We start from the raw sequence: 14732 nt of genomic DNA, 5'->3' as shown, positions 1-14732 counted from the left end.
TCCATGGATCAGCAGGTGTGCCACAGGCAGGAAGGCGGGCATGCAGCGTGCACCCCGTCTTTGCCGTAGCTGCTCAGGCCGCTGGTGCAGCCGCAACACCAGCCCAGGAGCTTGCAGCTGCAGCCCCAGTTTGGCTTGTTGGGACTTGACTTTGGATTTGTCAAATATCTGAGGCCAGAGGCCACATGGACGAGGCTCTCCTGTTGTCCTGCGGCCCCTCAGCAGCTCCCCAGGTGCTTGCCCCCCACCCGCCCCGCACAGGGAGGGGAGCTGGGGCCACTCATGCTCCGCCCACTTTCTCTAGGTGTCTTGCACGCTGCTTCTTGCCGTGTCCTTGCTGCTCAAGGGTTGGGGGGGCTTTCTGGAGTGGCTCCTGTCTCTGGTGGCGAGTCCTGTCCCTCTTTTGCCCATGACCCCCAACTTTCTCTGCGTGAGCGCTAGGTCCGGGGCACACTCAACCTCACTGACCGCTGGCTGGCCCTGGGGGCTCTTGGGTCTGTGCGGCATCAGACGTACCCGACGCCCCCCCGGCTTATTGCCGGTCCGGCGTCACGGTGGAGGGTACGGAGCAGCGGGCACCTGGCCGGCCTTCCCCGCAAGCAGATCCCATCACTCCCAGGCCCCGGCACCCCGGGGAAGCGAGTTCTCCCCTCCGCACGCTCACGCACGCACTTCACCTCAAACCCAGCTCTCCCACAACATAATAGCCTACGTCTTCTCCAAAGCGTTGGCCCTTTGGAACGCGACGTCGGGTCATACTTGGCTGCTGTATTGCTGCCGCGCGCTGGAGCGGGACGGAGAGCCCTAACTTGCCGCAGCAAAGCAGTCCCTCTGGCCTGGGTCCCATCTTGCTGCTTGCAAATACGGCCCTGCCCTTGCCCTTCACTTTTTGTGCTTCTGCTTCACGGGAAGGTGTGATGTGCAAGCTGTTGCAGCGTGCAGAGCTGTATTCGAAACCTGCCCCGGAAGCACACTCGCTTTGAGCTGCCTTTTGGAAACCGCACTGATGGGTAGACAGAGGGGCGGACAGGAGCTGGAGCCGCGGGTAACCTGCTGGAGTGAGGGCGGCCAGCCCCTGGATGGTCACCGTACAATCCTTGCAATGTGGCTGCAGGTCTGGAAGTTTTCATAATAAGAGGGTAGGGGGAGAATGACCCCCAGCAGTGACCCATTCTTAATTTAAAACAGGCTCTTGAGTGGTCCAGCCCTCGAGGCTGGGAGTGAAGGGGTTGTGCAGATTGGAGCCACTGCATCCAGAAGACTTCCTTCCTGCGGGGGGTGGTTTCTTGCCTGCCGTGGCCTGAACCCCGCACTGCTCATGGGCTGGGTGGCAGGAGGGGTGTGCAGCCTCCGCCGCAGCCAGTTCCCCCCACCCCTGCCCGCCGGCTGGCCACCCCCACCCCTGCCTGGTGTAAGCCTTGAGCAGGGCAGCTGCTCCCTCCTGTGTTGCTCCTTCACATGCCAGCTTCTAGGCAGTTCGCTGCACTCCCAGCCGCCTGCTGAGCCAGGCCTGGCTCTCCTCCCCCTCCCCAGAGGGCTGCCATATGCCTGGGCGCTGCCTGGGAAGTGGGAGGGCGCGGATCTGCCGTGGCTCCCAGCCCCTGTGCGAAGCGAGAGGCTGTCTGGCCCCGGGCGCTTGGGAGACTTGGTCTCTCCAGATGGCCTCCCTCCTGCCTACAGATTCTGGGCACCCCAGAGCTGATGGAGCGGGAGGGGCGGGAGGTGAGTGGCAGGCGAAGAGGCTCTTTGCAGTTAGATCCTGACCTCAATTGTGGGTCACACTCGTTGGTGGTCTCGCAGAAGGTGCTGGGATCCAGCTGCCCGGAGGAAAACGCGAGGCCTCCACCCACCAGCCCGATGCCCCCCGCCCGCCACCCGTCTCCTGCTAGTACATAAGCGGGTGCTCAGCAATGCAGACTTTCGGGCCTTTTCATCTTAGCCTTAGCAAAATAGCTTCGGGAAGGAACACGTGCCACCAGAGTAGTACAAGGCATATTAATGAAGTTACGTGCCTCGGGTGGCACTGCTTGCTGCCTGTGTTAGCGCAGAGGGCCAGGCGTCCAGGGCCAGGCTCTTGGTCCCCTTGGAAGCTGGTGCTCTTCATGCTTTTCACTGAGCGACACGTTCGCTCACCACACTCACACAGGCTTGTCCTCTGAGCCGAGTGAGCCCCTGCCCTGCACCTGCACGACCTCAGGGGATGCCCGGTCAGTCCCCCGCTTGCAGGCCGGGGAGAGGGCCCCTCCTGCGAAGGACGGACGGCTGGGCGACCCTCAGCTCTCGGTTAGGGCTCCTCTGCCCTCTTCCCTCCCGAGAGGCAGTGGGTGCTGGAGGTCAGCCTCCCTGGTGGGAGCGCTGGCTCCGACCGTCACCCAGCCCCTTCATCTCTGTGTCTGGCTACGTCAGCCGTGGGTGAGGATGCCAGCGCTCCCGGCCGTGGGGCATGGTGGTAGGAGCTGCTCAGGTTTACGCTCTAAAGCCTGGTGTGCCCAAAAAAAAAATAAATAAAATAAATAAAAAATAAAGCCTGGTGTATGTATATACACCGCTGTCGGGTCAGCCCCCCCACCCCCACCCCGCTGCCCTCGGCACCGGCTCCTGAATCCTCCTGCCCTGGGCCACGGGCCTGAGGCCCGAGCGAGAAGTTCGCATCACTGCACGCTGGGGCTGTAACAAATTACCACCGAGTCAGGGGCCTTTCACAACCCAGCTGTATCGTGTTCTCTTGAATCCTGGAGGTCAGAGTCTGAAATCGCTTTCGCTGGGCTAAAGTCATGCATGGTGTTGGCAGGGCCCTACTCCCTCCCGGCTCTGGGGAGGATCTGTTTCCGCCCTCTCCAGCTTCTCCAGCTGCATTCCTCACATTCCTTGGCTCTCCGGCCTCTTCCTCCATCTTCAAAGGCAGCAGCTAGCGTCTGGCTGCTGTTGTCCTATGGCCCCGGCCTTCTGTGATCGGATCTCCCTTTGTCTTCGGTGGACCCTTGTGATGGTATCGAAGCCACCGGGAGAACCCGGGAGATGCTGTTGTCTCCGAATCCTTCACGTAGTCACGTCTGCAGTCTCTCTTGCCGTAGGAGGGGATGCCCACGGGTCCTGGGGATGAGGATGCGGGCATATTTGATGGCCATTCTTCACATGACATCTGAGGCAGGAAGAAGCTCTCTGGGGTCCTGGTCCTGTGGCCAAATGCTGAACCAACTTGGAGCGCTGCCCCAGACCTAGCTGGGCCACACAGGCCTGGGCCCCCTGCTGTCAAAGCCAATGGGCACTGGGCCCTTTCTGTCTGCCCAGACACCACTGGAGGCCCAGCCTCGTTCTGTTGGCTTCCCCGGTGCCTGGCGCACGGCTGGTGCTGGGCACTTGGTCATGTGTTGGTGCAGGCGGGCTCTGATGTGTGTGCTCTGTGTGTCCCTTTAGGCCACGGCGAGTGTCACTGTGGAGAATGCAAGTGCCACGCGGGTTACATTGGGGACAACTGTAACTGCTCCACAGACATCAGCACGTGCCTGGCCAAGGATGGCCAGGTCTGCAGCGACCGTGGGCGCTGTGTGTGTGGCCAGTGCCAGTGCACGGAGCCGGGAGCCTTTGGAGAGACGTGCGAGAAGTGCCCGACCTGCCCAGATGCTTGCAGCACCAAGAGGTAACGGCGCCCTCTCCTCTCCCCCGTGTCTCACCCCAGACCAGGCCCGTCTTCCAGCCCATCGGCCCCCGGGGCCGGCCAGCCTCTTCCTCCCATCTCCTACATCTTCCCCTGCCCAACCTTGCTGGGGAGCGAAACTCTTACTAACAGTGACTCCATGTCAGCAAAACTGTATATTAAAATAGAGTCTTGGGCAGCCCTGGTGGCACAGTGGGTTAGCACCGCCTCCAGCCCGGGGTGTGATCCTGGAGACCCGGGATCGAGTCCAACGTCGGGCTCCCTGCGTGGAGCGTGCTTCTCCCTCTGCCTGTGTCTCTGCTTTTCTCTCTCTCTCTCAATGTGTCTCTCATGAATAAATAAAGATCTTTAAAAAATAAAATAAAATAAAATAAAATAAAATAAAATAAATAAATAAATAAATAAAATAGTCTTTGAGGGGCACCTGGGTGGCTCAGTTGGTTAAGCATCTGACTTTGGCTCAGGTCACGATTTCGGGGTCCTGGGATCAAGCCCTGCATTGGGCTCCCTGCTCAGTGGGGAGCCTGTTTCTCTCATTCCTCCCTGTCCGTGCTCCCTCTCTTGCTATTTCTGTGTCTCTCTCTTAAATTAAAAAAAAAAAAAAAGTGTCTTTGGAATGCTGGTTCCATGGGGATTTGGTAAGAAAATAAAAACAGAACAGAAAAACAAGACTGCTATTCCCAAGTGTAGAAGTTAGCAGATTATTGAGTTAAATTGTTATTATTATTTAAAGATTTTATTTATTTATTCATGAGAGACACAGAGACACAAGTGGAGGGAGAGGCAGGCTCCATGCAGGGAGCCCAACGTAGGACTCGATCCCAGGACCCCAGGATCATTCCCTGGGCTGAAGGTGGTGCTAAGCCGCTGAGCCACCCGGGCTGCCCTACTGAGTTAAATTAAACTGGTTTTAGTACCAAAATAGTGGCTTCTCAGAGCCTTTCGACTGCTGTTGAGTATTTCAAAAGGGTATTTAGTATGCATCTGTTTTTCAAATGAGCTGGACCCCCCCCCAATACTAATATTTCCTAAATAATGTTGCACAGGACACCCGTGTGGCACATGCTGCTTTGAACAAAACATAATCAGAAGGTAGACTGGACAGGAGGCCGCCCGACCTAGATAAGGCATGCCAGGAGCAGACCACAGTGGCTTTTGAATTTTCTGCTCCATTTATAGAGATAATGGAATGCGGGCCCCGCGCTGCCGCTGAATGCGGAGATTGTCTGGGCAGTGGGCACCAGGCCTCCGCTGCCCCGGCCACGGGGTCCCGGTCCCCGGGTCTGCCCGTCCCCCTCCCACCAGAGGGCGAATGCGAGGGAGCGACAGGGATCAAGGAGCTTTGCTATCAGGAAGGCAAGAGTGACCATTCCTCTTGAATTTTGCTGGAGAAGCAGCTGTGTCAGCATCCTCCTTGCTGAGGGGCCTGCAGGGAGGAAGCGGGCACCGATAATCAGAAACCAATCGTAACACAGACCTCGTTTCTCTGGCTGGGGAACGCAACTGTGCAGTTTTCTTTTTCTTTTGTGTGTGTGTGTGTGTGTGTGTGCAGTTTTCTTTTTTTTTTTTTTTTGCAGTTTTCTTTTGGCAGAGCTCCCCTCCACACGTCTGATCCGATCGTGGAGGCCTCGCTGCTCTGGAGCCTGCCCTTGCTCAGCAGCGGTGGGTGGCAGGACCCCTGCTGGGGCGATTGCCTCAAACCAGCCGGGCGGGGGTACAAGAGAGCTGGCTGCAGATCCAGAGACCAGATAGGCCCAGATTTTATTGCGTGTAATTGGAGAAGAGCGAGGCAGAGGAAGGGAGAGGAGACACAGATCCCCTTTAGACCTGCAAAGAGTGGAGAAGTCACGGAACCCCGAACTGATTTCCTCCTCCTCCCCGGGGAGGGCGGGTGGGATGCTGGAGCTGGGGCCCAAATAGCTGTGGCCAGGCCGAGTGTGGGATCACACGTTTTAGGGCAGACGGGGGGCCCCTCTCCAGCTCCGTGGGCCGCAGCTCGCAGGTATGTGCCCCCTGTCCTTGGGGCCCGCGGGGTCGGGGGGCACCCGAGGACGACACACCTGGAATCAATAAAAGTAGAAAAAGCCGCTTCTCCCCTTCTGCCGGAGCCACAGGCAGCATAGGTTTGGCGTAGGTCGGTTAGAAGGCCCGACTACCTTCGCGTTAGTCAAAAGGGCACAACCGGGCAGCCCGGGTGGCCCAGCGGCGGTTGGGCGCCTGCCTTCAGCCCAGGGCATGACCCCGGGGTCCCAGGATCGAGTCCCATGTCGGGCTTCCTGCGTGGAGCCTGCTTCTCCCTCTGCCTATGTCTCTGCCTCTTTCTGTGTCTCTCATGAAAAAATAAAATCTTTTAAAAAAAATTGTACAACCACCATCGCTGCAAACATTTAAGGCGTCCACTTCCTAGAAGCCCTGGCACTGGATGATTTATTGCCCATTCCGCGACACCAGAGACCAGGAGAGCTGAGGGGCCATGAGGAAACCACGATCCCCTCTGAATCTTGGGGCCACGCCTCACCCTCCATCTCTTTGCTCGGTTGCAAGTGTTTTTTATTTTATTTTTTTATATATTTTTTAATTTTTTATTTTTTCTGCAAGTGTTGTTTTAAACAAACCCCCCTCGCTAGTGACGGAGGCCAGTTCCCCGCTCGCTGCTTTGCCAGGAGCCACCAGGTCGCCGACGCCCTGTGTCGTGTCTGTTGTGTCGCTTGGCCCTGCGACCTCGGAACAGGCCGCTCCGCTCCCTGGCGCGGACCGAACATCCCTTCACCTTGGCTGAGGTCACACCAGCCTCAGCTGCCTCCAATTAACAGGCCCTCCCACTAAGCGTCTCAGCAGTGTGTGCAGAGGGCCAGCCTTCGAGCGCGTGACTCCAGCGTCTCCCCAGCTTCAGCCCGGTGGGCGGGGCCTCCAAGTTAGCCGGAGAATTAGGGAATGTTCTCGGAAGTGGCCCCGTGGTTTAGTGACAAAGCGGGGGTGCAGGTGGAAGGCTCGGGACACCTCTGCTGAGGCGGAAGGTGGCTTGGGGGCCACCCGCGGGGTGTCCATCCGGGCCTTCCTGCCTCCGGCCCAGTCTCCGCGGCCTCCACTCTGGGCCTCTGCCTGGCCTGGGGAGCGTGGGGGGGTGCAAGCGTTACCCACCGGTTTGTACCTCCAGAATGTTTGCAGGAGGCGTTCCCAGGGGAGTGGCATTTGATGGCCGGTTCCGGGGTACAGGGACTCCTGGGGACATCTTCCTGGCTCTCCCCCGCAGCGCCTGGCAGAGGCACTGAGGCTCCCAGGCCCCCGGGCCTCCCCGTCCCTGGACGGGTCCTGATGAGGCGCCGCTCGCCTCCCCCGGGGCCCTGGAAACGGAGAAACCGGCCGCAGTCTCAAGGAATTAAGAACAGGGTGCTGACCCGGCCGGCCGCGCAGGTGGTCGTGCATCCCCCGTGCTTTCTTCCAGAAAGCTCTGCAGACAGCCGTGCTGCTGGCCACGGCGGCCCTGGGGGGCCCCCCTGCGCTCCGCACACTTGGCTCTCGGGCCGCACCCCAGGCTTCCCCAGGAAGCGGCTGTTTCCAGGGTGCTCTCCTCCTGGCAGGCCCCGGGGCCCCAGCCCACTCCCCCCGGGGCTCCGTTTGGGCTCCCCCATCCCGCCCCCTGCTCAGCGGGGAGCCTGCTCCTCCCTCTCCCTGTGCCTGCTGCCACCCCCCACCTGCTCGGGCTCTCTCCTTCTCAGATAAGTAAATAAAATCTTAAAAAAAGAAAAAATGAACTGTGCACCTGAGATGGGAAGAGAGGGGCTCCAAGGGTCTCTTTTTGGCTCCTAACCCACTTTCTCCGGGAGGAGCCTGTCACCCTGGTGCCTCTACCAGAGGCTGGTGTAGACCAACTCACAGGAGGGAGAAGGGGCACCAGGCTGAGGGGCTCCCCAGCGCCAGTTCACAGGCCTCACGGTGAACCTGCCCCAGAGGGGGGATCCCAGGGCTGTAGTCAGGCCCTGGCCGCAGTATTTTCTGGAAAGCCTCCCGCCCCAGGAGAGTCTAATATGTAGGAGGCTTGAGGGCCCTGCCCTGGCGGTGATCCCCCAGTGGAGATCTTGGGAGCTGGGGCGACGTGGTGTGTACATCAAGCCCTGGCCAGTGGGGTGTGAGGACCCCTGTGCAAGGGCCAGAACACCACTTTTTAATCACTCTGAAGTTTCCTGCTTGGGGCAGACTCCTCGCCGGCGTCTGATGCAGCAGACTGCACCCGCGTTTGGGCTCCTAAAGTCAGAAATTGAAAGGTCTCCAACCTGCAACTTGACGTGTAGACCAGACATGCCTCTAAGCTGACACGTGTTCCTCCAAGGACCCTCTGGCTTCCCATATAACGGCAGTCAGGGGCCAGCAAAAACATTGGCTGAGGCCAAAAATCTGAAGATGGGATGAAGTTAGAGCCTTCAGGGGCCCAGGCCCGGAAGGACGGTGGGCCACGCACCCCTGGGGGCCCCGTCACTGGCGGGGAACTACCGCTCGGCATCTAACCCCCGCATTTATCACCTCTCTTCCAAAGGGACTGCGTCGAGTGCTTGCTGCTTCACTCGGGGGGCCCGGCTGAGAACCAGACCTGCCACAGCCTGTGCAAGGATGAGGTGGTCACACGGGTGGACACCATCGGTGAGTGTGCCCGCGTGGCCCTGGGCAACCGTCCCCTTTTATATCTTGGCAGACGCCTCAAGGCTTCCCCACAGTGGGGACGATTGGTGGTTGGGGCGGCCTGGGGGCAGGGCGTTGGGGGAGCAGGGCTGTTCGAGCCTTGAGTTAGGAAGCACAGCGTCAGGGACTTGGGGTGCCTGTGCTAGGCTGTCTGCAGGGCAAGACCTTCATCACAGGTGTGCATCGCTGGCATCCGGCCCTTGCCTGGCCGCAGGTCTCAGGCTCTCTGAGAAGCCAGTATGTCAGGACAGGTCGTGTTAGCTGCTTTAACGAACCAACCCCGGACCGCGGTGAGTCAGCAAAATCTAGGTCATCCATTGCCAGGCCGCTGCAGACATTGCTGGTTGACAAGGCCTTCCGTGAGGCCATTCAGGAGCCAGGCCCTCCCACTGCGAAGGTTCCACCCTCCTCGAGGTCCGTGGAACCCTCCCCGCTCATCAGCACATGGGGGAGGACAGCGAGGGATCACGTGAGACGCCTATACGGGCCAGGCCTGGAAGGGGTGCCCGCGACTCCCACCTGCGTTTCTCTGGCCAGAACTCAGCCGCCTGGCCACACTGACCTGCAGGGGTCACGGGAAATGTAGTCAAGTTCTGTGCCCAGGAGACGGGGAAACCATGTTTGATGAACGGCTGCCTGGTCTTTGCCACATTTGGGCTCAGCCTGGTGCGGCTGTCACGATGCCGCAAGGCGTAGAAGGGGCCGAGCTCTCGTGGGGCCCGGGTTGCACCTTGGCCCGGCGGCCGGCATCTGTTCCTGCAGCTCTCCGCCGTGCCTTGGTCCGTCCCTCTGGCCCCGCAGCTCACATTTGAGGCTTCTTCTCATTCTAACCACTCCCGTTTGACGCCATCCATCCATCCCTGTGCCTTTGCCCCTGGACAAGTGGCTCCGAGCCCATTTCTGGGTGGGCGCCCCAGGGAGGCTCAGACCGAGGTGCACAGACCTTTGCTCCCCACCGTCTCTGGGCCACCTCCGGCCCTCTTCTAGCACAGCCACTGCTCTCCTGGCCGAGGAGTTTTTAAGGGTAAGGGATGCAGTCACCTATCTTAGCCCTCGATGCACACGCGGGCTTTGGAACAGGTCTGGCAGCTGTACTGACCCCTCTCCAAGCGGCCCTGGGTCGGAACCCTCATGCGTGCTGGTGGCGATGCAAAATGGGCCGCTACTTTGGGAAATGGCCTGGAAGTCCCCCCCGCCCCAAATTCAATAGGGTCTCCACACAGTTCAGTAATACCACTCCTGGGTAGGTACACGGGAGACCTGAAAACACCAACAAAACCCCGAGGAGGCTCGCAGCAGCGTTGTCCCTAAGAGTCAGGTATTAGAAACCACCCAGATGTACGGGAACTGGCGAACAGGCACGGTGTCCCGACACGCGCTGCCGCGGGACGGATCTTCCAAGCGTCCCGCTGTGCGGGAGAAGCCGGACAGGTGCAGGACGCCTACGGCGGGATCCCATCCACGTGAAATGTCCAGAACAGGCAAAGCACAGAAGCAGAAAGTCGATGGGCGGTTGGCAGGGGCTGGGGAGGGAAGGGGATCGAGACCGACTGCTAACGGGAAGGGTTTCTCTTGCGGGTGATGGGAATGTTCTGGAATTAGATGGTGAGAAGAGTCGCACAACATTGTGAATATACTAGAATGACAGACGTGTACGCCTCAGATGGTGAGGGAGAAACAAGCCTGTACCACGGAAGGGCTTCTGCCTCAGGCTCCCTTGCTGGCAGCCCTGCCCGCTGCCCCTGCCCTCGGCTGCCCAGCCTCCCGTCTTGGCCCTGACGCGCCGCCTGCAGAGGCGTCCTTGCTCCTGCCCCCTTGGTGTTCGCCGACCACTGTGGCCCGGTCCTGGCTCCTGAGTACGTGGAGCCCTGCGCTGCGCCGAGCCTTGCTCGTTGGGCGCCTACTGTGCACCGGGGCGTGGGCGAGTCCAGGCGACCAGCGGGGAGCCTGCGGAGTCGGTCTCCTGCCACCCTCCTGCCGCTGCCTCTGCTTGCGACTGGGGGCCTGGCTCGCGGCAGGTTCTGCTCGCAGACCTGGGGCAGGGGCCCCGCCTAGGCACGACTGGCAGGAGGGACAAGCCCCCAGGGATGCGCCCGCGCTGGGGCAGCCGCCGCCGGCCTCTCCGTGAGAAGGCGTCTGCTCAGAGTCGCTGTTTACCCTTTCCCTCCTGCTCCTGGGCCTTGTTCATGCGCGATACGCTCACACTCACCCAGTCCAGGCCTTCAAATTTGATAACCACACTAATTTGTCTGATTCGAGGTTAAAACTCCTTCGAGGGGGCAGCCCCAGTGGCGCAGAGGTTTAGCGCCGCCTGCAGCCCGGGGTGTGATCCTGGAGACCCGGGATCGAGTCCCACGTCGGGCTCCCTGCACGGAGCCTGCTTCTCTCTCTGCCTCTCTCTCTCTCTGAATAAATAAATAAATAAATATTTTAAAAAATAAAATAAAATAAAACTCCTTCGAGCGGTAGCGCTGCCAAGGCCAGAGGTGAAAGGCATTTCACGCCATAACCTCAGCCCACTGGCCGTTGCTGCGATGTCCCCTCCCCTTCCCCGGCCCCCTTGTCCTCCTGGAGATCAGTCTCTTTCCCAAAGAAGCCTTGGAGTGCCGGTGACACCTGGACAGGGGCTTGTGCCTCCGTCGTGTTGGGGTGACAGCGGTGTGGGGCCCGGCGGGGAGTGCTGCAGGTGATGGCTGGGTGGGCCCGGGCCCCACGCCAGCAGTCCCCACACTGGCCCGCTGCATCTGTGGGTGCAGGCAGCACAGCAGGTGCCAGACCCTTGTCCAAACGTCCTCATCCCCCTTGGTCCAGGCTAGCATGGAGCTGCTGACGCTTGCCCGCTGCAGCCGGCTTGCAGCCAAGCTGGACTCCGCCGTGAGCCCTTGTCCCGGCCCCACAGGCCCCGGGGTGGCTCCTTCTTTTCTGTGTCGCTTTAACATCCAGAGCAATCCCCCTTGCCAGCCTCACCCCCAGGCTTAATGCCAGCGCCTCCTTCTGCTTCACATCACTCCCAGCTGACACCTGACACCTCAGACTGTTTGAAGAGCCCCTCTCTTGCATCCCCAGGGAGGCCTCACACCTCAGGGCATTCATGTCCCCAGAGCTACCCAGACTGTGCTAGAGCTGCTGCATTCCTGACCTGAGAAACCTGAGCTCATCTGTAAAGACCCAACCTCCCCTTTAGGCCTCTCTGCACCCCTTTCCTTTTTATTTTTTATTTTTTAAGATTTTATTTATTTATTCATGAGAGACACACAGAGAGAGAGAGAGAGAGAGAGGCAGAGACACAGGCAGAGGGAGAAGCAGGCTCCATGCAGGGAGCCCGACGTGGGACTCGATCCCGGGTCTCCAGGATCAGGCCCTGGGCTGAAGGCGGCGCTAAACCACTGAGACACCCGGGCTGCCCTGCACCCCCTTTCCTAACTGAGGTGCTTGGCTCCCCGCCTGTGCATCACCATCAGCACGCCGGGTTGCTCAGGGTGGACATTTCTGCTTGGTTTTCTTCCAGTGAAAGATGACCAGGAGGCTGTGCTTTGCTTCTACAAAACCGCCAAGGACTGTGTCATGATGTTCACCTACACAGAGCTCCCGAGCGGGAAGTCCAACCTGACAGTCCTCAAGGAGCCAGGTGGGTACAGGCCGGCTCTGCTCCCCGGGGAGCTCGGCTTCTGACACGTTCCCCTGCTCCGGGCTTGTCGCCCTTCTGTCCTCACTGCCTTTCCAAACTCCAGAGACAGGAGGGTCATCATTTCTCATAAATTCCAGGATCTGGGGTGTCGGGGTGGCTCAGCGGTTGAGCATCTGCCTTTGGCTCAGGGCGTGACCCCGGGGTCCTGGGATCGAGTCCCTTGTCAGGCTCCCTGCAGGGAGCCTGCTTCTCCCTCTGCCTGTGTCTCTGCTTCTCTCTGTGTCTCTCATGGATAAATAACTAAAATCTTTTAAAAAAAGAGAGAGAGATTGAGACCAGGATGTAAGGCGGCCCCTACCCAGCTCTGAGAGTTTGGAAGAAAGGAGGGCATACGCCTGGGGACCCACTGCTGGGTGGGGCTCGGGGGGCATGGTCTGCAGGCAAGGAGACAGAGCATTGGGGTAAAAGCCACGGCACAAGCCTGAGCTGCGCGGCTGACGACGGGGAGCAGCTGCAGGGTCTGCAGAGTGCATGCCTGCGGGTGTGGACGGTCCAGGCTCCCCTCAGGGACATCTGGGTCCGCACCCAGCTGCAGTGCTTACCTGCCCGAGAAGGGTTAGATGGCCATGCTCGGCTCCCGGGCCACTGAGGAGGTCAGGCCTCAATGGCGACCTTGATAATGCCGCCTCATGCCTTGGACCTAGGGAATCCGAGTTTCTAGTGTGACCCCTTTCATTTTTCTCCAGAAGGGGCTCAGGGTGAGGAGAAAAAGATTTGCTCCCTTCAATTTCCAGCATTGCAAACTGTTTTTCCAAATTGAGCCAGACCACATAATGTGCCCTCTCGGGGCCAGCGGCGGAGGGACCAGCCCAGGACGCATGCCTGCAAGAATGAGGCTTTGTCTTCAAGTGCTGGCTTTGCGGTTCTTTGAAAATAAGCACATTTGCGTCAAAAGGGCCCCACTAAGGGCTTACAAATGTTGGCTGGCCCCCAGCCCAGCCCTTGTGGATGTGGCTCCAGGAGGCCTCCTGCCTGCGCAGTCTGCTCCTGACACCATTTACGGGGAGGCTGCGGCCCATCCAGTCCGGAGAAGGAGCACTGGCGCGAGGGGCGGTGCTGCTGAGCACACGCTGCACGCGGCCGCCCAGGGTCTGGTCTGCTTGTTGCCACACGGAGACCCGCTGTGTGGTTTGCAACAGGCGCCATCCCTCCTGGACGCTTCCTTTGTGCGCCTCGGAGAACACCTCTGGCCCCCTCCCCACCAGGTCTTCCAGAAGCAATGGGAGGACCTAAGCGAGAAGAGAGGAAAGGCATTTGGTAGAGGCGCCCCTGTCGCGCCAGTTAGGTCCCAGGTGGGGTAGGGTGGGGTGGGGCCGGCAGGCGCGTCGTGCTATCCTGGTGCCTTCGCTCACTCTGCCTCCTGGTCCCCTCCAGAGTGTGGGACTGCCCCCGACGCCACAACCATCCTCCTGGCCGTGGTGGGGAGCATCCTCCTGATTGGGATTGCGCTCCTGGCCATCTGGAAGCTGCTGGTCACCATCCATGACCGGAGAGAGTTTGCAAAGTTCCAGAGCGAGCGATCCAGGGCCCGCTATGAAATGGTAAGCCGAGGGGATGCTGGAAGTAGGAAAAAGAGGTCAAGCTCAGAGGCGTGGTTGAGGTCACACAAGCTTTAAGGCCCGCTACCATCTTTGCCATTCAAAGCAAAGAAACGAAACGAAGTCCCATTCTGGCTGCTGAGAACGCACGGCCCCCCACAGACCCAGCTCAGGACGCTCACGGGCCAGTGGCACGTGGCGCAGCCTGGGCAGGAAGCATCTGGATGGCCCCAGGGAGCCCACAGACTCAGCAAAGGACCTCAGGTTCTTAGTCTGTTGCAGCATCTATTTGCACGAGTCTTGCCTCCCAGGCCAACCGTATGCCCCACCCTAGAGACTGAGTACAGTGAGCCCCCCTGAACCCACAGGAAGTTTCTCTTAAGGTTGGAAGGGACTTCAGGGATGGGCTGCTCCAGCCCCTCGTTTCAGGGGTGAAGAGTAGAAGCTCCAGGACTGGGAGGGTCTTTCCCAGGGCAGGGCCAGGCCTGTGGCACAGGGCGGTCACCCCCCCTCACGCTCAGGCCGCTGCCGTCTGGGGTGACCTGCCAGGGAAGGGCCTCTAACCCTGAGCGGCGTCTGTTCAGACGAATGGACGCAAACACGTGCTCTTGCCTTGTGTGTTCTGTAGGCTTCCAACCCTCTGTACAGAAAGCCCATCTCCACACACTCCGTGGACTTCACCTTCAACAAGTTCAACAAATCCTACAATGGCACAGTGGACTGAGAGCCCCTTCTCCTCTGAGGGCCACAGGGGGCTGACGACAAGTCAGAGACCAGTACGCCTGGCACGGCCACTCGACTAGATCGTGGCCCCCGAGAGGGACAAGTGCACACGCCTTCCTGTGACCCTGGGGGCCAGGAGCCCACTCCCTGCACCGGGAGGCAGCCCGTGTGCCACCTAGCTGCTGGGCCACAGCCACGCCAGGCGGACACCCCTCCGAGCCCGGGAAAAGGCCCGGGACCGCGCCGCTCTCCGCTTTCCGCACCACGTCCAGCGCGTCGTCTCCGGGCACCGCTGGGAGCCCAGGCCGCCTCTCCCTTCCAGGAGGGCTGAGCCTCCAGGCTGCCCAGAGGAGAAGGCTCTTGGGGAGCGTCGGAGTGTTTAAAACCAACACACGCTCTGGCTTTTGTGTTGATCATTTTTATATGAAATAAAAAGATCGTGCATTTA

At 59.8% G+C, this 14732-nt stretch overlaps 1 protein-coding gene across 1 annotated transcript in view; it reads left to right on the top strand.

Annotated features, from left to right (window-relative positions):
- ITGB5 (integrin subunit beta 5) overlaps nt 1-14732 on the top strand; it is a 115890-nt gene extending 101158 nt beyond the window's left edge. The window contains exons 11-15 of the mRNA XM_025474752.3: nt 3418-3640; nt 8193-8296; nt 11844-11963; nt 13398-13564; nt 14190-14732. Coding sequence (XP_025330537.1) covers nt 3418-3640; nt 8193-8296; nt 11844-11963; nt 13398-13564; nt 14190-14285 — 710 coding nt within the window. The 3' untranslated portion in view covers nt 14286-14732. The remainder of the gene's footprint in view (nt 1-3417; nt 3641-8192; nt 8297-11843; nt 11964-13397; nt 13565-14189) is intronic.

Source organism: Canis lupus, chromosome 33 (genome assembly GCF_003254725.2).
Source record: "Canis lupus dingo isolate Sandy chromosome 33, ASM325472v2, whole genome shotgun sequence".
Classification (NCBI taxonomy): domain Eukaryota; kingdom Metazoa; phylum Chordata; class Mammalia; order Carnivora; family Canidae; genus Canis; species Canis lupus.
The sequence above is the reverse complement of the archived record's forward strand: the minus strand, read 5'-3'. Positions and strand labels throughout refer to the sequence as shown.